The 22,160-nt window shown below is 48.6% G+C and overlaps 1 protein-coding gene across 4 annotated transcripts in view; it reads left to right on the top strand.

Moving 5' to 3' along the window:
* The window catches only part of PMFBP1 (polyamine modulated factor 1 binding protein 1), a 294,257-nt gene that overhangs the window by 162,497 nt on the left and 109,600 nt on the right, over positions 1-22,160 (top strand). For all 4 annotated transcript variants that reach the window (XM_068259442.1, XM_068259444.1, XM_068259441.1 and 1 more), the window contains one exon: positions 9,854-9,974. In XM_068259442.1, the coding sequence (XP_068115543.1) occupies positions 9,854-9,974 (121 nt within the window). The remainder of the gene's footprint in view (positions 1-9,853; positions 9,975-22,160) is intronic.

Raw genomic sequence — 22,160 nt, 5'->3', positions numbered from 1 at the left:
CCAGCCCTATCCCCCTCTGTCACACCCTTCATTGACTGCCACTCACACCTCATCCACCTCTCCTCCCTCTTCTCCAGCCCTACACCCCTCTGTCACTCCCTTCATTGACTGCCAATCACACCTCATCCACCTCTCCTACTTCTCCAGCCCTATCCCCCTCTGTCACACCCTTCATTGACTGCCAATCGCATCTCATCCACCTCTCCTCCCTCTTCTCCAGCCCTACACCCCTCTGTCACTCCCTTCATTGACTGCCAATCACACCTCATCCACCTCTCCTCCTACTTCTCCAGCCCTATCCCCCTCTGTCACACCCTTCATTGACTGCCAATCGCATCTCATCCACCTCTCCTCCCGGTTCTCCAGCCCTATCCCCCTCTGTCACTCCCTTCATTGACTGCCACTCACATCTCCTCCCCCTCTCCTCCCACTTCTCCAGCCCTATCCCCCTCTGTCACTCCCTTCACTGGCTGCCAGTCACACCTCATCCACCTCTCCTCCCGCTTCTCCAGCACTATCCCCCACTTTCACTCCCTTCACTGGCTGCCAATCACACCTCATCCACCTCTCCTCCTACTTCTCCAGCCCTATCCCACTCTGCCAGTGACTTCATTGACTGCCAATCACACCTCATCCACCTCTCCTCCCGCTTCTCCAGCACTATCCCCCACTTTCACTCCCTTCACTGGCTGCCAATCACACCTCATCCACCTCTCCTCCTACTTCTCCAGCCCTATCCCACTCTGCCAGTGACTTCATTGACTGCCAATCACACCTCATCTACCTCTCCTCCCGCTTCTCCAGCACTATCCCCCTCTGTCACTCCCTTCTGGTTGCTGGTTACACAAAGGATAAATTTCAAAATCCTGACTCTCACCTACAAAGCACTTTACAACCTATCTCCGTTCTGCTAATCATGTTCTCATGTCTCCCTCTCGGGTCACTTCTCTTCACTCCTCCCTACAAGACTTCTCTCGATGCTCTCCCCTCCTCTGGAACACCCTCCCTCAACACATCTGCCATTCATCCACAATTACCCCTTTTTAGGCGCAACCTAAATAGTCATCTATTCAGGCAAGCATACTCGCCTACCTAGGACGCTTCGGCCACTGACCACCATTTTTACTATCTCATGCACAGCTTCCACTCACCTACTTTCCTATCACTTGAACCATTAAAGTGGCCATACATCAGGCTACTTGGCGGCCAACCAACCCTCCGATTTGATTATTATAATCGAATGAAAATAAGTGCCACCAAGAGCATGCCTGATCGATGGCGCAACCAATTTTGTGTCAAAATTGGTTGCATGTATCGATCAGATATGCTGTAAAATGTAGGATGGACATGCTTGATCGGGTGTGCCGCGATAATGGCGTGCGATATCGGGACAAGCGACGAATGTGAAAGAACCCCAGAGCTGTACCCCCTAATGTTAAATGCCTACAACTGTACACCTGGCTTAACCACATAACGACCGCCCCCAGCCGATGGGCGGCGGCAAAGTCTGGGCCCAAACGACCGCAATACGCCCATCGGCGGGGGCGGCTGCGGGAGTGGCTATGCGGCGATCGCGTCATTCGTGACGCGATCAGCCGCCGGGGACTGGCTCCGCCCCCCGTTCGCCGTAACCCGCCGGCCGTTCGGAAGCGCCGGCGGGTTACTGGCATCCGGATCGCCGCTGCAACAGTGTATAATAGGCTTTGTAATGTATACAAAGCCTATTATACTGGCTGCCTCCTGCCCTGGTGGTCCCAGTGTCCGAGGGACCACCAGGGCAGGCTGCAGCCACCCTAGTCTGCACCAAACACACTGATTTCCCCCCCCCCTGCCCCCTGATCGCCCACAGCACCCCTCAGACCCCCCCCTGCCCACCCCCCAGACCACTGTTTGCACCCAGTCACCCTCCTAATCACCCATCAATCACTCCCTGTCACTATCTGTCAACGCTATTTTTTTTTTAAGTCCCTAATCTGCCCCCTACTCCCTCCTGATCACCCCCCCACCCCTCAGATTCTCCCCAGACCCCCCCCCCCCCCGTGTACTGTATGCATCTATCCCCCCTGATCACCTGTCAATCACCTGTCAATCACCTGTCAATCACCTGTCAATCACCCGTCAATCACCCCCTGTCACTGCCACCCATCAATCAGCCCCTGATCTGCCCCTTGCGGGCAATCTGATCACCCCCCCACACCAATAGATCGCCCGCAGATCCGACATCAGATCACCTCCCAAATCCATTGTTTACATCTATTCTCTCCTCTAAACACCCACTAATTACCCATCAATCACCCCCTATCACCACCTGTCACTGTTACCCATCAGATTAGACCCTAATCTGCCCCTTGCGGGCACCCAATCACCTGCCCACACGCTCAGATTGCCCTCAGACCCCCCCCTTATCAATTCGCCCGTGCAATATTTACATCTGTTCTCCCCTGTAATAACCCACTGATTACCTGTCAATCACCCATCAATCACCCCCTGTCACTGCCACCCATCAATCACCCCCTGTCACTGCCACCCATCAATCAGCCCCTAACCTGCCCCTTGCGGGCAATCTGATCACCCACCCACACCAATAGATCGCCCGCAGATCCGACATCAGATCACCTCCCAAATCCATTGTTTACATCTATTCTCTCCTCTAAACACCCACTAATTACCCATCAATCACCCCCTATCACCACCTGTCACTGTTACCCATCAGATTAGACCCTAATCTGCCCCTTGCGGGCACCCAATCACCTGCCCACACGCTCAGATTGCCCTCAGACCCCCCCCTTATCAATTCGCCCGTGCAATATTTACATCTGTTCTCCCCTGTAATAACCCACTGATTACCTGTCAATCACCCATCAATCACCCCCTGTCACTGCCACCCATCAATCACCCCCTGTCACTGCCACCCATCAATCAGCCCCTAACCTGCCCCTTGCGGGCAATCTGATCACCCACCCACACCAATAGATCGCCCGCAGATCCGACATCAGATCACCTCCCAAATCCATTGTTTACATCTATTCTCTCCTCTAAACACCCACTAATTACCCATCAATCACCCCCTATCACCACCTGTCACTGTTACCCATCAGATTAGACCCTAATCTGCCCCTTGCGGGCACCCAATCACCCGCCCACACCTCAGAACGCCCTCAGACCCCAGCCCTGATCACCTCGCCAGTGCATTGCTTGCATCTATTTCCCCCCTCTAATCACACCTTGAGACACCCATCAATCACCTCCTGTCACCCCCTAGCACACCTACCCATCAGATCAGGCCCTAATTTGCCCCGTGTGGGCTCCTGATCACTCGGCCAAACCCTCAGATCCCCCTCAGACCCCCTTCCGATCACCTCCCCAGTGCATTGATTGCATCTATTTTCCCCTCTAACCGCCCCCTGAGACACCCATCAATCACCTCCTGTCACCCCCCTAGCACTCCTATCCATCAGATCAGGCCCAATACATCCTGTCATCTAAGAGGCCACCCTGCTTATGACCGATTCCACAAAATTTGCCCCCTCATAGACCACCTGTCATCAAAATTTGCAGATGCTTATACCCCTGAACAGTCATTTTGAGAAATTTGGTTTCCAGACTACTCACAGTTTTGGGCCCGTAAAATGCCAGGGCAGTATAGGAACCCCACAAGTGACCCCATTTTAGAAAGAAGACACCCCAAGGTATTCTGTTAGGTGTATGATGAGTTCATAGAATATTTTATTTTTTGTCAAAAGTTAGCGGAAATTGGATTGTTATTGTTTTTTTCACAAAGTGTCATTTTTCACTAACTTGTGAGAAAAAATAAAATCTTCTATGAACTCACCATACCCCTAACGGAATACCTTGGGGTGTCTTCTTTCTAAAATGGGGTCACTTGTGGGGTTCCTATACTGCCCTGGCATTTTAGGGGCCCTAAACCGTGAGGAGTAGTCTAGAAAACAAATGCCTCAAAATGACCTGTGAATAGGACGTTGGGCCCCTTAGCGCACCTAGGCTGCAAAAAAGTGTCACACATGTGGTATCGCCATACTCAGGAGAAGTAGTATAATGTGTTTTGTGGTGTATTTTTACACATACCCATGCTGGGTGGGAGAAATCTCTCTGTAAATGGACAATTGTGTGTAAAAAAAATCAAAAATGTGTCATTTACAGAGATATTTCTCCCACCCAGCATGGTTATATGTAAAAATACACCACAAAACACATTATACTACTTCTTCTGAGTACGGCGATACCACATGTGTGACACTTTTTTGCAGCCTAACTGTGCTAAGGGGCCCAAAGTCCAATGAGTACCTTTAGGATTTCACAGGTCATTTTGAGACATTTGGGTTCAAGACTACTCCTCACGGTTTAGGGCCCCTAAAATGCCAGGGCAGTATAGGAACCCCACAAGTGACCCCATTTTAGAAAGAAGACACCCCAAGGTATTCTTTTAGGTGTATGATGAGTTCATAGAAGATTTTATTTTTTGTCACAAGTTAGCGGAAATTGATATGTATTGTTTTTTTTTTCACAAAGTGTCATTTTCCGCTAACTTGTGACAAAAAAAAAATCTTCTATGAACTCACCATACTCCTAACAGAATACCTTGGGGTGTCTTCTTTCTAAAATGGGGTCACTTGTGGGGTTCCTATACTGCCCTGGCATTTTAGGGGCCCTAAACCGTGAGGAGTAGTCTAGAATCCAAATGCCTCAAAATGACCTGTGAATAGGACGTTAGGCCCCTTAGCGCACCTAGGTTGCAAAAAAGTGTCACACATGTGGTATCGCCGTACTCAGAAGAAGTAGTATAATGTGTTTTGGGGTGTATTTTTATACATACCCATGCTGGGTGGGAGAAATCTCTCTGTAAATGGACAATTGTGTGTAAAAAAAATCAAATAATTGTCATTTACAGAGATATTTCTCCCACCCAGCATGGGTATGTGTAAAAATACACCCCAAAACACATTATACTACTTCTCCTGAGTACGGCGGTACCACATGTGTGGCACTTTTTTGCACCCTAAGTGCGCTAAGGGGCCCAAAGTCCAATGAGTACCTTTAGGATTTCACAGGTCATTTTGCCACATTTGGTTTCAAGACTACTCCTCACGGTTTAGGGCCCCTAAAATGCCAGGGCAGTATAGGAACCCCACAAATGACTCCATTTTAGAAAGAAGACACCCCAAGGTATTCCGTTAGGAGAATGGCGAGTTCATAGAAGATTTTATATTTTGTCACAAGTTAGCGGAAAATGACACTTTGTGAAAAAAAACAATTACAATCAATTTCCGCTAACTTGTGACAAAAAAAAAAAATCTTCTATGAACTCACCATACATCTAACGGAATACCTTGGGGTGTCTTCTTTCTAAAATGGGGTAATTTGTGGGGTTCCTATACTGTCCTGGCATTTTAGGGGCCCTAAACCGTGAGGAGTAGTCTTGAAACGAAATTTCTCAAAATGACCTGTGAAATCCTAAAGGTACTCATTGGACTTTGGGCCCCTTAGCGCAGTTAGGGTGCAAAAAAGTGCCACACATGTGGTATCGCCGTACTCAGGAGAAGTAGTATAATGTGTTTTGGGGTGTATTTTTCCACATACCCATGCTGAGTGGGAGAAATATCTCTATAAATAGACAATTGTGTGTAAAAAAAATAAAAAAATTGTCATTTACGGAGATATTTCTCCCACCCAGCATGTGTATGTGTAAAAATACACCCCAAAACACATTATACTACTTTTCCTGAGTACGGCAATACCACATGTGTGGCACTTTTTTGCGGCCTAACTGCGCTAAGGGGCCCAAAGTCCAATGAGCATCTTTAGGCTTTACAGGGGTGCTTACAATTAGGCACCCCCCAAATGCCAGGACAGTAAACACACCCCACAAATGACCCCATTCTGGAAAGTAGACACTTCAAGGTATTCAGAGAGGAGCATAGTGAGTCCGTGGCAGATTTCATTTTTTTTTGTCGCAAGTTAGAAGAAATGGAAACTTTTTTTTTTTTTTTTTTTTGTCACAAACTGTCATTTTCCGCTAACTTGTGACAAAAAATAAAATCTTCTATGAACTCACCATGCCTCTCACTGAATACTTTGGGATGTCTTCTTTCCAAAATGGGGTCATTTGGGGGGTATTTGTACTATCCTGGAATTTTAGCCCCTCATGAAACATGACAGGTGCGCAGAAAAGTCAGAGATGCTTGAAAATGGGAAAATTCACTTTTGGCACCATAGTTTGTAAACGCTATAACTTTTACCCAATCCAATAAATATACACTGAATGTTTTTTTTTTTATCAAAGACATGTAGCAGAATAACTTTCGCGCTCAAATGTATAGGAAATTTTACTTTATTTGAAAAATGTCAGCACAGAAAGTTAAAAAAGTCATTTTTTTGACAAAATTCATGTCTTTTTTGATGAATATAATAAAAAGTAAAACTCGCAGCAGCAATCAAATAGCATCAAAAGAAAGCTGTATTAGTGACAAGAAAAGGAGGTAAAATTCATTTAGGTGGTAGGTTTTATGACCGAGCAATAAACCGTGAAAGCTGCAGTGGTCTGAATGGAGAAAAAGGCTCTGGTCCTTAAGGGGCGAAAAGACTGTGGTCCCGAAGTGGTTAAAGGATACCCGAGGTGACGTGACATGATGAGATAGACATGTGTATGTACAGTGCCAAGCATACAAATAACTAGGCTGTGTTCCTTTTTTTTTTCTTTCTCTGCCTGAAAGAATTAAACATCAGGTATGTAAGTGGCAGTTCCTGTCTGAGTCAGGACTGGGTCAGACTACAGTGTGACCTTCACTGATAAGAAATTACAGCTGTAAAACACTTTCCTAGCAGAAAATGGCTTCTGAGAGCAGGAAAGAGATAAAAAGGGTCAAATAGTTCATCGATTTTAGCTCTGGCATACTTTAATGAATCGTTGAAATCCAGTCTTCTCAGCTGACCGACCGACCGAACACACGCCCGATTTGACGTCCAAACGACCGAATGTTCAAACGTCCTAACGACCGGTCGTTTGCAAAAATCCGACGTGTGTATGAACCTTAAGGTCTAATGCTAGGTACACACCATACAATCTTTGGCTAGATTTACCTGCCAGATCGATTATTTCCAACATGTCCGATCTGAATTTCAGTCGATTTTCCAAACTTTTTTTGATCATTTTTCGGGCGTTTTTTCCATCGATTTTCGTACAGTTCTATGAAAATGGATTTAGAAAATGATCGAAAAAACGATTTTAAAAAATGATCGGAAAATCGAAATTCAGATTGGACATGTTGGAAAAAATTGATCTGGCAGGTAAATCTAACAGAAAATTGTATGTTGTGTACCTAGCAGAAGGCTGTGTCCCCACTTGTTCCGGACCACAGCAGCACGGTGGCGTAGTGGTTAGCTCTCTCGCCTTGCAGCGCTGGGTCCCTGGTTCGAATCCCAGCCAGGGCACTATCTGCAAAGAGTTTGTATGTTCTCTCCGTGTCTGCGTGGGTTTCCTCCGGGCACTCCGGTTTCCTCCCACATTCCAAAAACATACAGATAAGTTAATTGGCTCCCTCTAAAAAATTGGCCCTAGACTACAGTACTTACACTTCATAAGATAGACATATGGCAATGGTAGGGATTAGATTGTGAGCTCCTTTGAGGGACAGTTAGTGACAAGATATATATCTACACTGTACAGCGCTGCGTAATATGTCGGCGCTATATAAATACTAAATAATAATAATAATAATAATAATGTGGCTATTGGGCACTATAGTCCACTGTGGTCCAGGTGTAGCCCGGGGTAAATGTGTTCCCCATAGGCTATATGCCTGGGATTATTGCAGACTGCACAGAAGTGTGGTCTGCTCACTGCATCAGATCCTGCGGATCCATTGCAGCATGACAAGTGTGAATGGCTCCTATTCATAAAAAAGGAGATGTTCACTGTGGAGCAGAGAACAGACAAAACATGTCCATTCCTCGGCTTAAAGAGACACTGAAGCGGAAAAAAAATATGATATAGTGAATTGGTTGTGTACTATGAATAAGTAGAATCAACCAGATCCGACAGGTTGGAATTTATCTATCGAACCCATCTATCTATAATAAAAACTTAACGTGTATTCCCAGCATTAGTCGGAGAGCTTAATGGCTTGTGTGCATAGAGATAACAACTGGAGTTTCTCAACTCTTCAGGTGGCCATACACTGGCCCGATTCACTGCCGTTTCGACAGCAGATTCGATCCTGGGATCGAATCTGCTGCCAATCATTCGCGCTAAACGCACCCGCCGATCTGATTTCCTCCCGAAATCGGACCGGTCCGTCGATCGCGCCGTGCGGGAAATTACCCGCTATTGCCCGCGGGTAGGGAGCGCGTCGCTAGCGGCATCCGATCAGGTATACATTACCTGACGCTGGCTCCCGGGCGTCTTCTCCGCATCTTCTCTGCGCTGCACCCGCTCCATCCCGGCGCTTCCTGTCACTGCAGTGACCAGGAAGTTCAAATAGAGGGCGCTCTATTTGAACTTCCTGGTCACGGAGTGACACAGGAAGCGCCGGGATGGAGCAGGTGCAGCGTGGAGAAGATGCAGAGAAGATGCCCGGGAGCCAGCGTCAGGTAATGTATGCGCGGGGGGGGGGGGGAGGACAGGCGGCAGCGGCGGCTCCACAGATTGTGATCGGTTTCAGGCTGAAATCGATTCACAATCTGTTTGCAGTAAAGGCAGCCATACGATCCCTCTCTGATCAGATTCGATCAGATAGGGATCTGTCAGCTGGTCGATCTAATGGCAAATCGACCAGTGTATGGCTACCTTTCCTGTACTGGAAACAATTACACTGATGTATCTGATCTTAATGTTTTATTTCTTAGCTGTGCTACACATACAAATCATAATATCATCATTTTTTTTTTCACTTCAGTGTCTCTTTAAGTGAGAACAGAGCCTTAAAGCGTAACTGTCGGGCATAAAATCAATAATCAATTCTTGCTTGCTAACCAGGCAATCCAAAAGTTAAACAAATCCCTCTTATTTGTCTTCTCCATAAACCATAATTCCCCAGCCTCCCTGGCTCTTATTTGGTAAACGCTAGAGGTTTCAAAAGCTCTTCCCAATGTAATGCTATGGGTTTTTTTTTACAAAACCTCATTGCTCCAGTGTGCACAGACACATAGGATAACATTAGCAGCAGATTTAAAAACTCAAAACGCTCAGAAAAACTCCTCTGGTGTGCACCAGGCCTACGTGTGTTTTTTTTCTGAGATAGTATGGCTAACAGCTCCACTTTAAAGTCGCTTACTACCTACTTCCTGTAAACTACTCATCTTGCCTTCTCATATGGAAACATGGCTTCTGCTGTAATGTGAGGATGCTGGGAAATGTAGTCTGTAATCCATTGTTATACCCCACCTGCTGAATCCAAGAGAGGAAGCAAGCTGCACTGCAGTGACACGCATTTTGCTTCTGTACGTGAGTTATATTAATTTATCACCCTGATTACAATTAGAATTTACCTTATTTAGTTTTGGGGTTAGTTTGTATTTTAAGTGTTACTCTACCCAATGCCAGGCTGCATACAATTTGCAAGCTGAAATTAATAGCATCTCTTTGACCATCTCTTGTTCCAACTACCGTCGAGCCCCTCCCTGTGCGACTGCTGCATGGCCTCCAAACTGATGCAGAGGTCTTGTATGGCAGTGGGAGGAGCCAAAGTGGGTGTGGCTGGACTGTCCTTTATGATAATAGGGATTCTTTCCGCCTCTGTGGTACCATTGGAGAAATTCACTGACTTCCTTTTATCAGTGGTACCAGTCTACAGCTATGAAGTGATTATAACCTGCTCTACCTTCTGTGTGTATTTAGAGATGTGCCGGAGGACCGAGATGGGCTGCAGGAACAGCTGATGAACAAGGAGCTTCTCGTACAGCAGCTACACAGCCAACTGCGCGACGCCATCCGCAGCCAGGAGCTGAGCCGCATCGAGGTAAGGGCACGCCCATATCCTGTGCCAGGAATCTGCTAGATGTATGTCAAGGCTGTCCAACTGGCGGCCCGCAGGCCGGATGTGGCCCCCAGCCTGCCCTCCCTTGCCTGGATTATTTTTTATTTGCCCTTGTCTCCGCCCCCCGAAGCCTGGTCATTAACCTCCCTAGCAGTATAATTACTTCCAGATTTTGTCTAAAATCGGTGCAATTTTTTGCAAGCTTTTCGATTCTAAAAATCATACCACTAGACAAATCTGTAGCAGCCCTGCACATTAAACACCTCCCATGGATCCAGCTCGGGGTTACCACTCTGAGCTGCGGATTACCGGCCCGAGCCTGACTCAGGTTTACCGCTAAGGAGTTTAATGCTCGGGTGCCTCCAGCCAAAAAATCAGGTGCTAGACACACCTCCATGACCATGAAGTTGGACAGCACTGCTGTAGGTGACCTCAAGTAGTTGTATCAGACGAAGGCCTACCCATTTGGGAGTTAAATAGAGTGTTAGTGCTATTTTTGCAATTCTGGATAAATTAATGTAGTGGGGGAAACAAACCCTTTAGCAGTCACATATAGTAAAACTATATGTGCGCTGCAGGGCCAATTTTTTTTCTGCCGCTGGGGAAGTGTCTTCTCCAGCCTGGCAGGGTATGCAGAGCAGTGCAGGAAGCTGTCATATTAACTTGTCCTGGTCAGGTGGCTGTATCGGCTTCTTCACTACTCCATTCGCGGTGCTGGAATGCCGACATCCTCTTCATAGTTCCGATCACATGATATGGCATGTGACCGTAACCCAGGGGATGGTGTCAGCATTGTAGCACCATCTGGGGGGATCGCTTCCATCACCCCTCTTCCACCATCAGGTGGCACTGCAATGCTGACACCATCCCGTGGGTTACAATCACATGTCATATCATGTGATCAGGACTCAGAAGAGGATGCCTGGAGTGCAGATCCGCGAGTAGAGGAGAAGCCTAACAGGTAAATATAAAAGCGCACTCTGCATAGCTGCATAGCTGCATTTGGCAGCAAAATCTAACTCTAAATAACGGTCTCAATTCTGGTAGCTATATACAGTAAATATTTTTTGATGGTAAAATACCGCAATGGGGGGGCGGGGGGATTGAACTTACCTGGGGCTTCTAATGGTCCCCCGCAGACATCCTGCAGCCATTCACCGATGCTCTGGTCCCCACCTCCGGTTCACTTCTGGAATTTCTAACTTTAAAGTTGGAAAACCACTGCGCCTGCGTGACAGTGTTTTCGCTCCCGCTGACGTCACCAGGATTGTACTGCGCAGGCCCAGTACAGTCTGCACCTGCGCAGTACACTCCTGGTGATGACAGCGGGAGCGAGGACACTGTCACGCAGACGCAGTGGTTTTCAGACTTTAAAGTTGGAAACTCGAGAAGTGAACCGGAGGCGGGGCCGGAGCATCAGTGACTGGCTGCGCGAGCACAGGACGTCTGCGGGGGACCATTAGAAGCCCCGAGTAAGTTCAACTCTTTTTTTCTCCCGACCCCCTACAGTAGTCCTTTAAACATTTACAAAGTAGATTGAATGTTTTACTGTCTCTAATCAGTGGCAGCCTATTAAGTGTCCCAGAGTTAGAAAAAGGTCAGTAGTTTATATATTTTATCTCTCCCTGCTCTCAGAAGTTGTGTTCTGTCATGAAAACTTTTATGGCTGTAATTTCCTTATCAGTGATGTGTACTATATTCCCGACAAGCTACCGACAAGACAGAAGCTGTCACTTCATGTCTAAAAATTAACTCTTTCAGGCAGCAAAATATAACAAGTACAAAATCCTGGTTATTAATGTTTTGTACTGTACATACACATGTTTCTCTCATCATGTCACATGTCACCTCGGGGACACTTTAAAAGGCATTTAATAAAAAAAAAAGTGAATTACTATTCAAGTACCTGACCAGGAGCCCAGACACTGACCACTTCCTGCATCACAGACTGACTTTGCTATAGGCTGCAATTTTCTCAGCGAGCTTAGTCTGTGCCCCTCATCCTTGCAGTCTGAAGAGCAGGATGATGCAATCCAAGCAACAGTAGCTTCTCTCACAGGCTCAGAGAATGACTCCATGTGGTCATCATCTCAATGCAGATTGTTTAGCTGCAGAGGCCTCAATTGACATAGAGAGGTAACATTTGAGTGGTTAAAAAGCCATTAGTTGGTGTCTTTCGATGTGTGCCTTGAAATGGCATTTAATAACCGTCTGGTGTAGCTGGTGTGCAGGCACAGAGGTAGAGGAGAGAGGAGGACAGTGTGATGGATGGAAGCCGCACACACCCACTCTCCAGGAATTACTTCCACGCTGGACCCTGCACTGTCCTCCAGCCATTAATCTGCAGCTCTCACTGAGGGAGGAAGATTTACTGGCAGCTCCTGCCATGTTCTCACCCTGCTCTGCCTTCCCAGCTGCCTGGCAGCACCTTCCAGATCACAGAGCACTAGAATCTATCAGAGGGAAGTGCGGCCGGCTGATGGATGGCTGAGTAATGGACTCATTGGAGTACATTAGCCAGGCCGCTGCCTGTGGCTCCTAATGCAGATCACTCATTGTGGCCTCACTCAATAGCTGCTGCCAGGACTTGGCTGCTGTACAGGTGGGGAGAGGAAGCTGCTGTCATATGTGTGATCTGCTGCCCTCTGTATGTACTGCCAGCATGCCACATATGTGTGATCTGCTGCCCTCTGTATGTACTGCCAGCATGCCACATATGTGTGATCTGCTGCCCTCTATGTACTGCCTGCATGCCACATATGTGTGATCTGCCGCCCTCTGTATGTACTGCCAGCATGCCACATATGTGTGATCTGCTGCCCTCTATGTACTGCCTGCATGCCACATATGTGTGATCTGCTGCCCTCTGTATGTACTGCCAGCATGCCACATATGTGTGATCTGCTGCCCTCTATGTACTGCCTGCATGCCACATATGTGTGATCTGCTGCCCTCTGTATGTACTGCCAGCATGCCACATATGTGTGATCTGCTGCCCTCTATGTACTGCCAGCATGCCACATATGTGTGATCTGCTGCCCTATGTATGTACTGCCAGCATGCCACATATGTGTGATCTGCTGCCCTCTGTATGTACTGCCAGCATGCCACATATGTGTGATCTGCTGCCCTCTATGTACTGCCTGCATGCCACATATGTGTGATCTGCTGCCCTCTGTATGTACTGCCAGCATGCCACATATGTGTGATCTGCTGCCCTCTATGTACTGCCTGCATGCCACATATGTGTGATCTGCTGCCCTCTGCATGCCACATATGTGTGATCTGCTGCCCTCTGTATGTACTGCCAGCATGCCACATACGTGTGATCTGCTGCCCTATGTATGTACTGCCACCATGCCACATACGTGTGATCTGCTGCCCTCTGTATGTACTCCCAGCATGCCACATGTGTGTGATCTGCTGCCCTCTGTGTGTACTGCCAGCATGCCACATACGTGTGATCTGCTGCCCTATGTATGTACTGCCACCATGCCACATACGTGTGATCTGCTGCCCTCTGTATGTACCGCCAGCATGCCACATGTGTGTGATCTGCTGCCCTCTGCATGCCACATATGTGTGATCTGCTGCCCTCTGTATGTACTGCCAGCATGCCACATATGTGTGATCTGCTGCCCTATGTATGTACTGCCAGCATGCCACATATGTGTGATCTGCTGCCCTCTGCATGCCACATATGTGTGATCTGCTGCCCTATGTATGTACTGCCTGCATGCCACATATGTGTGATCTGCTGCCCTCTGTATGTACTGCCAGCATGCCACATATGTGTGATCTGCTGCCCCCTGTATGTACTGCCAGCATGCCACATATGTGTGATCTGCTGCCCTCTGCATGCCACATATGTGTGATCTGCTGCCCTCTGTATGTACTGCCAGCATGCCACATATGTGTGATCTGCTGCCCTATGTATGTACTGCCAGCATGCCACATATGTGTGATCTGCTGCCCTCTGCATGCCACATATGTGTGATCTGCTGCCCTATGTATGTACTGCCTGCATGCCACATATGTGTGATCTGCTGCCCTCTGTATGTACTGCCAGCATGCCACATACGTGTGATCTGCTGCCCTCTGTATGTACTGCCAGCATGCCACATATGTGTGATCTGCTGCCCTATGTATGTACTGCCAGCATGCCACATATGTGTGATCTGCTGCCCTATGTATGTACTGCCTGCATGCCACATATGTGTGATCTGCTGCCCTCTGTATGTACTGCCAGCATGCCACATATGTGTGATCTGCTGCCCTCTGTATGTACTGCCAGCATGCCACATATGTGTGATCTGCTGCCCTATGTATGTACTGCCAGCATGCCACATATGTGTGATCTGCTGCCCCCTGTATGTACTGCCAGCATGCCACATATGTGTGATCTGCTGCCCCCTGTATGTACTGCCAGCATGCCACATATGTGTGATCTGCTGCCCTCTGTATGTACTACCAGCATGCCACATATGTGTGATCTGCTGCCCTCTGTATGTACTGCCAGCATGCCACATATGTGTGATCTGCTGCCCCTTGTATGTACTGCCAGCATGCCACATATGTGTGATCTGCTGCCCTATGTATGTACTGCCAGCATGCCACATATGTGTGATCTGCTGCCCTATGTATGTACTGCCTGCATGCCACATATGTGTGATCTGCTGCCCTCTGTATGTACTGCCAGCATGCCACATATGTGTGATCTGCTGCCCTCTGTATGTACTGCCAGCATGCCACATATGTGTGATCTGCTGCCCTATGTATGTACTGCCAGCATGCCACATATGTGTGATCTGCTGCCCTATGTATGTACTGCCTGCATGCCACATATGTGTGATCTGCTGCCCTCTGTATGTACTGCCAGCATGCCACATATGTGTGATCTGCTGCCCTCTGTATGTACTGCCAGCATGCCACATATGTGTGATCTGCTGCCCTCTGCATGTACTGCCAGCATGCCACATATGTGTGATCTGCTGCCCTCTGTATGTACTGTCAGCATGCCACATATGTGTGATCTGCTGCCCCCTGTATGTACTGACAGCATGCCACATATGTGTGATCTGCTGCCCTATGTATGTACTGCCAGCATGCCACATATGTGTGATCTGCTGCCCCCTGTATGTACTGTCAGCATGCCACATATGTGTGATCTGCTGCCCTATGTATGTACTGCCAGCATGCCACATATGTGTGATCTGCTGCCCTATGTATGTACTGCCAGCATGCCACATATGTGTGATCTGCTGCCCCCTGTATGTACTGCCAGCATGCCAAATATGTGTGATCTGCTGCCCTCTGTATGTACTGCCAGCATGCCACATATGTGTGATCTGCTGCCCTCTGTATGTACTGCCAGCATGCCACATATGTGTGATCTGCTGCCCTATGTATGTACTGCCACCATGCCACATATGTGTGATCTGCTGCCCTATGTATGTACTGCCAGCATGCCACATATGTGTGATCTGCTGCCCTATGTATGTACTGCCAGCATGCCACATATGTGTGATCTGCTGCCCCCTGTATGTACTGCCAGCATGCCACATATGTGTGATCTGCTGCCCTATGTATGTACTGCCAGCATGCCACATATGTGTGATCTGCTGCCCTCTGTATGTACTGCCAGCATGCCACATATGTGTGATCTGCTGCCCTATGTATGTACTGCCAGCATGCCACATATGTGTGATCTGCTGCCCTCTGTATGTACTGCCAGCATGCCACATATGTGTGATCTGCTGCCCTCTGTATGTACTGCCAGCATGCCACATATGTGTGATCTGCTGCCCCCTGTATGTACTGCCAGCATGCCACATATGTGTGATCTGCTGCCCTATGTATGTACTGCCAGCATGCCACATATGTGTGATCTGCTGCCCTATGTATGTACTGCCAGCATGCCACATATGTGTGATCTGCTGCCCTATGTATGTACTGCCTGCATGCCACATATGTGTGATCTGCTGCCCTATGTATGTACTGCCAGCATGCCACATATGTGTGATCTGCTGCCCCCTGTATGTACTGCCAGCATGCCACATATGTGTGATCTGCTGCCCCCTGTATGTACTGCCAGCATGCCACATATGTGTGATCTGCTGCCCTATGTATGTACTGCCACCATGCCACATATGTGTGATCTGCTGCCCTCTGTATGTACTGCCAGCATGCCACATATGTGTGATCTGCTGCCCTCTGTATGTACTGCCAGCATGCCACATATGTGTGATCTGCTGCCCTCTGTATGTACTGCCAGCATGCCACATATGTGTGATCTGCTGCCCTCTGTATGTACTGCCAGCATGCCACATATGTGTGATCTGCTGCCCTATGTATGTACTGCCAGCATGCCACATATGTGTGATCTGCTGCCCTCTGTATGTACTGCCAGCATGCCACATATGTGTGATCTGCTGCCCTCTGTATGTACTGCCAGCATGCCACATATGTGTGATCTGCTGCCCCCTGTATGTACTGCCAGCATGCCACATATGTGTGATCTGCTGCCCTATGTATGTACTGCCAGCATGCCACATATGTGTGATCTGCTGCCCTATGTATGTACTGCCAGCATGCCACATATGTGTGATCTGCTGCCCTCTGTATGTACTGCCAGCATGCCACATATGTGTGATCTGCTGCCCTCTGTATGTACTGCCAGCATGCCACATATGTGTGATCTGCTGCCCCCTGTATGTACTGCCAGCATGCCACATATGTGTGATCTGCTGCCCTATGTATGTACTGCCTGCATGCCACATATGTGTGATCTGCTGCCCTCTGTATGTACTGCCAGCATGCCACATATGTGTGATCTGCTGCCCTCTGTATGTACTGCCAGCATGCCACATATGTGTGATCTGCTGCCCTCTGTATGTACTACCAGCATGCCACATATGTGTGATCTGCTGCCCTCTGTATGTACTACCAGCATGCCACATATGTGTGATCTGCTGCCCTCTGTATGTACTGCCAGCATGCCACATATGTGTGATCTGCTGCCCCCTGTATGTACTGCCAGCATGCCACATATGTGTGATCTGCTGCCCTCTATATACTGCCTGCATGCCACATATGTGTGATCTGCTGCCCTCTGTATGTACTGCCAGCATGCCACATATGTGTGATCTGCTGCCCTCTATATACTGCCTGCATGCCACATATGTGTGATCTGCTGCCCTCTGTATGTACTGTCAGCATGCCACATATGTGTGATCTGCTGCCCTCTGTATGTACTACCAGCATGCCACATATGTGTGATCTGCTGCCCTCTGTATGTACTACCAGCATGCCACATATGTGTGATCTGCTGCCCTCTGTATGTACTGCCAGCATGCCACATATGTGTGATCTGCTGCCCCCTGTATGTACTGCCAGCATGCCACATATGTGTGATCTGCTGCCCTCTATATACTGCCTGCATGCCACATATGTGTGATCTGCTGCCCTCTGTATGTACTGCCAGCATGCCACATATGTGTGATCTGCTGCCCTCTATATACTGCCTGCATGCCACATATGTGTGATCTGCTGCCCTATGTATGTACTGCCAGCATGCCACATATGTGTGATCTGCTGCCCTCTGTATGTACAGCCAGCATGCCACATATGTGTGATCTGCTGCCCTATGTATGTACTGCCAGCATGCCACATATGTGTGATCTGCTGCCCTATGTATGTACTGCCAGCATGCCACATATGTGTGATCTGCTGCCCTATGTATGTACTGCCTGCATGCCACATATGTGTGATCTGCTGCCCTCTGTATGTACTGCCAGCATGCCACATATGTGTGATCTGCTGCCCTATGTATGTACTGCCAGCATGCCACATATGTGTGATCTGCTGCCCTATGTATGTACTGCCAGCATGCCACATATGTGTGATCTGCTGCCCTCTGTATGTACTGCCAGCATGCCACATATGTGTGATCTGCTGCCCTCTGTATGTACTGCCAGCATGCCACATATGTGTGATCTGCTGCCCCCTGTATGTACTGCCAGCATGCCACATATGTGTGATCTGCTGCCCTATGTATGTACTGCCAGCATGCCACATATGTGTGATCTGCTGCCCTATGTATGTACTGCCAGCATGCCACATATGTGTGATCTGCTGCCCTCTGTATGTACTACCAGCATGCCACATATGTGTGATCTGCTGCCCTCTGTATGTACTGCCAGCATGCCACATATGTGTGATCTGCTGCCCTCTGTATGTACTGCCAGCATGCCACATATGTGTGATCTGCTGCCCCCTGTATGTACTGCCAGCATGCCACATATGTGTGATCTGCTGCCCTATGTATGTACTGCCAGCATGCCACATATGTGTGATCTGCTGCCCTCTGTATGTACTGCCAGCATGCCACATATGTGTGATCTGCTGCCCTATGTATGTACTGCCAGCATGCCACATATGTGTGATCTGCTGCCCTATGTATGTACTGCCAGCATGCCACATATGTGTGATCTGCTGCCCCCTGTATGTACTGCCAGCATGCCACATATGTGTGATCTGCTGCCCTATGTATGTACTGCCAGCATGCCACATATGTGTGATCTGCTGCCCTATGTATGTACTGCCAGCATGCCACATATGTGTGATCTGCTGCCCTCTGTATGTACTGCCAGCATGCCACATATGTGTGATCTGCTGCCCTCTGTATGTACTGCCAGCATGCCACATATGTGTGATCTGCTGCCCCCTGTATGTACTGCCAGCATGCCACATATGTGTGATCTGCTGCCCCCTGTATGTACTGCCAGCATGCCACATATGTGTGATCTGCTGCCCTATGTATGTACTGCCAGCATGCCACATATGTGTGATCTGCTGCCCTCTGTATGTACTGCCAGCATGCCACATATGTGTGATCTGCTGCCCTATGTATGTACTGCCAGCATGCCACATATGTGTGATCTGCTGCCCTATGTATGTACTGCCAGCATGCCACATATGTGTGATCTGCTGCCCTCTGTATGTACTGCCAGCATGCCACATATGTGTGATCTGCTGCCCCCTGTATGTACTGCCAGCATGCCACATATGTGTGATCTGCTGCCCTCTATATACTGCCTGCATGCCACATATGTGTGATCTGCTGCCCTCTGTATGTACTGCCAGCATGCCACATATGTGTGATCTGCTGCCCTATGTATGTACTGCCTGCATGCCACATATGTGTGATCTGCTGCCCTCTGTATGTACTGCCAGCATGCCACATATGTGTGATCTGCTGCCCTATGTATGTACTGCCAGCATGCCACATATGTGTGATCTGCTGCCCTCTGTATGTACTGCCAGCATGCCACATATGTGTGATCTGCTGCCCTCTGTATGTACTGCCAGCATGCCACATATGTGTGATCTGCTGCCCTATGTATGTACTGCCAGCATGCCACATATGTGTGATCTGCTGCCCTCTGTATGTACTGCTAGCATGCCACATATGTGTGATCTGCTGCCCTCTGCATGCCACATATGTGTGATCTGCTGCCCTCTGTATGTACTGCCAGCATGCCACATGTGTGATCTGCTGCCCTATGTATGTACTGCCAGCATGCCACATATGTGTGATCTGCTGCCCTATGTATGTACTGCCTGCATGCCACATATGTGTGATCTGCTGCCCTATGTATGTACTGCCTGCATGCCACATATGTGTGATCTGCTGCCCTCTGTATGTACTGCCAGCATGCCACATATGTGTGATCTGCTGCCCTCTGTATGTACTGCCAGCATGCCACATATGTGTGATCTGCTGCCCTATGTATGTACTGCCAGCATGCCACATATGTGTGATCTGCTGCCCTCTGTATGTACTGCCAGCATGCCACATATGTGTGATCTGCTGCCCTATGTATGTACTGCCACCATGCCACATATGTGTGATCTGCTGCCCTATGTATGTACTGCCAGCATGCCACATATGTGTGATCTGCTGCCCTATGTATGTACTGCCAGCATGCCACATATGTGTGATCTGCTGCCCTATGTATGTACTGCCAGCATGCCACATATGTGTGATCTGCTGCCCCCTGTATGTACTGCCAGCATGCCACATATGTGTGATCTGCTGCCCCCTGTATGTACTGCCAGCATGCCACATATGTGTGATCTGCTGCCCTCTATATACTGCCTGCATGCCACATATGTGTGATCTGCTGCCCTCTGTATGTACTGCCAGCATGCCACATATGTGTGATCTGCTGCCCTCTGTATGTACTGCCAGCATGCCACATATGTGTGATCTGCTGCCCTATGTATGTACTGCCAGCATGCCACATATGTGTGATCTGCTGCCCTATGTATGTACTGCCAGCATGCCACATATGTGTGATCTGCTGCCCTCTGTATGTACTGCCAGCATGCCACATATGTGTGATCTGCTGCCCTCTGTATGTACTGCCAGCATGCCACATATGTGTGATCTGCTGCCCTATGTATGTACTGCCAGCATGCCACATATGTGTGATCTGCTGCCCTATGTATGTACTGCCAGCATGCCACATATGTGTGATCTGCTGCCCTATGTATGTACTGCCAGCATGCCACATATGTGTGATCTGCTGCCCTATGTATGTACTGCCAGCATGCCACATATGTGTGATCTGCTGCCCTATGTATGTACTGCCAGCATGCCACATATGTGTGATCTGCTGCCCTCTGTATGTACTGCCAGCATGCCACATATGTGTGATCTGCTGCCCTATGTATGTACTGCCAGCATGCCACATATGTGTGATCTGCTGCCCCCTGTATGTACTGCCAGCATGCCACATATGTGTGATCTGCTGCCCCCTGTATGTACTGCCAGCATGCCACATATGTGTGATCTGCTGCCCTATGTATGTACTGCCAGCATGCCACATATGTGTGATCTGCTGCCCCCTGTATGTACTGCCAGCATGCCACATATGTGTGATCTGCTGCCCCCTGTATGTACTGTCAGCATGCCACATATGTGTGATCTGCTGCCCTATGTATGTACTGCCAGCATGCCACATATGTGTGATCTGCTGCCCCCTGTATGTACTGCCAGCATGCCACATATGTGTGATCTGCTGCCCTATGTATGTACTGCCAGCATGCCACATATGTGTGATCTGCTGCCCCCTGTATGTACTGCCAGCATGCCACATATGTGTGATCTGCTGCCCTATGTATGTACTGCCAGCATGCCACATATGTGTGATCTGCTGCCCTCTATGTACTGCCTGCATGCCACATATGTGTGATCTGCTGCCCTCTGTATGTACTGCCAGCATGCCACATATGTGTGATCTGCTGCCCTCTATGTACTGCCTGCATGCCACATATGTGTGATCTGCTGCCCCCTGTATGTACTGCCAGCATGCCACATATGTGTGATCTGCTGCCCCCTGTATGTACTGCCAGCATGCCACATATGTGTGATCTGCTGCCCTATGTATGTACTGCCAGCATGCCACATATGTGTGATCTGCTGCCCTATGTATGTACTGCCAGCATGCCACATATGTGTGATCTGCTGCCCTATGTATGTACTGCCAGCATGCCACATATGTGTGATCTGCTGCCCCCTGTATGTACTGCCAGCATGCCACATATGTGTGATCTGCTGCCCTCTGTATGTACTGCCAGCATGCCACATATGTGTGATCTGCTGCCCTCTGTATGTACTGCCAGCATGCCACATATGTGTGATCTGCTGCCCTCTGTATGTACTGCCAGCATGCCACATATGTGTGATCTGCTGCCCTCTGTATGTACTGCCAGCATGCCACATATGTGTGATCTGCTGCCCTATGTATGTACTGCCAGCATGCCACATATGTGTGATCTGCTGCCCTATGTATGTACTGCCAGCATGCCACATATGTGTGATCTGCTGCCCTATGTATGTACTGCCAGCATGCCACATATGTGTGATCTGCTGCCCTATGTATGTACTGCCAGCATGCCACATATGTGTGATCTGCTGCCCTATGTATGTACTGCCAGCATGCCACATATGTGTGATCTGCTGCCCTATGTATGTACTGCCAGCATGCCACATATGTGTGATCTGCTGCCCTATGTATGTACTGCCAGCATGCCACATATGTGTGATCTGCTGCCCTATGTATGTACTGCCAGCATGCCACATGCGCTGTAACAAGATGAGGG

This window comes from Hyperolius riggenbachi, chromosome 11, assembly GCF_040937935.1.
Source record: "Hyperolius riggenbachi isolate aHypRig1 chromosome 11, aHypRig1.pri, whole genome shotgun sequence".
NCBI classification, from domain to species: Eukaryota; Metazoa; Chordata; class Amphibia; order Anura; family Hyperoliidae; genus Hyperolius; species Hyperolius riggenbachi.
The sequence above is the reverse complement of the archived record's forward strand: the minus strand, read 5'-3'. Positions and strand labels throughout refer to the sequence as shown.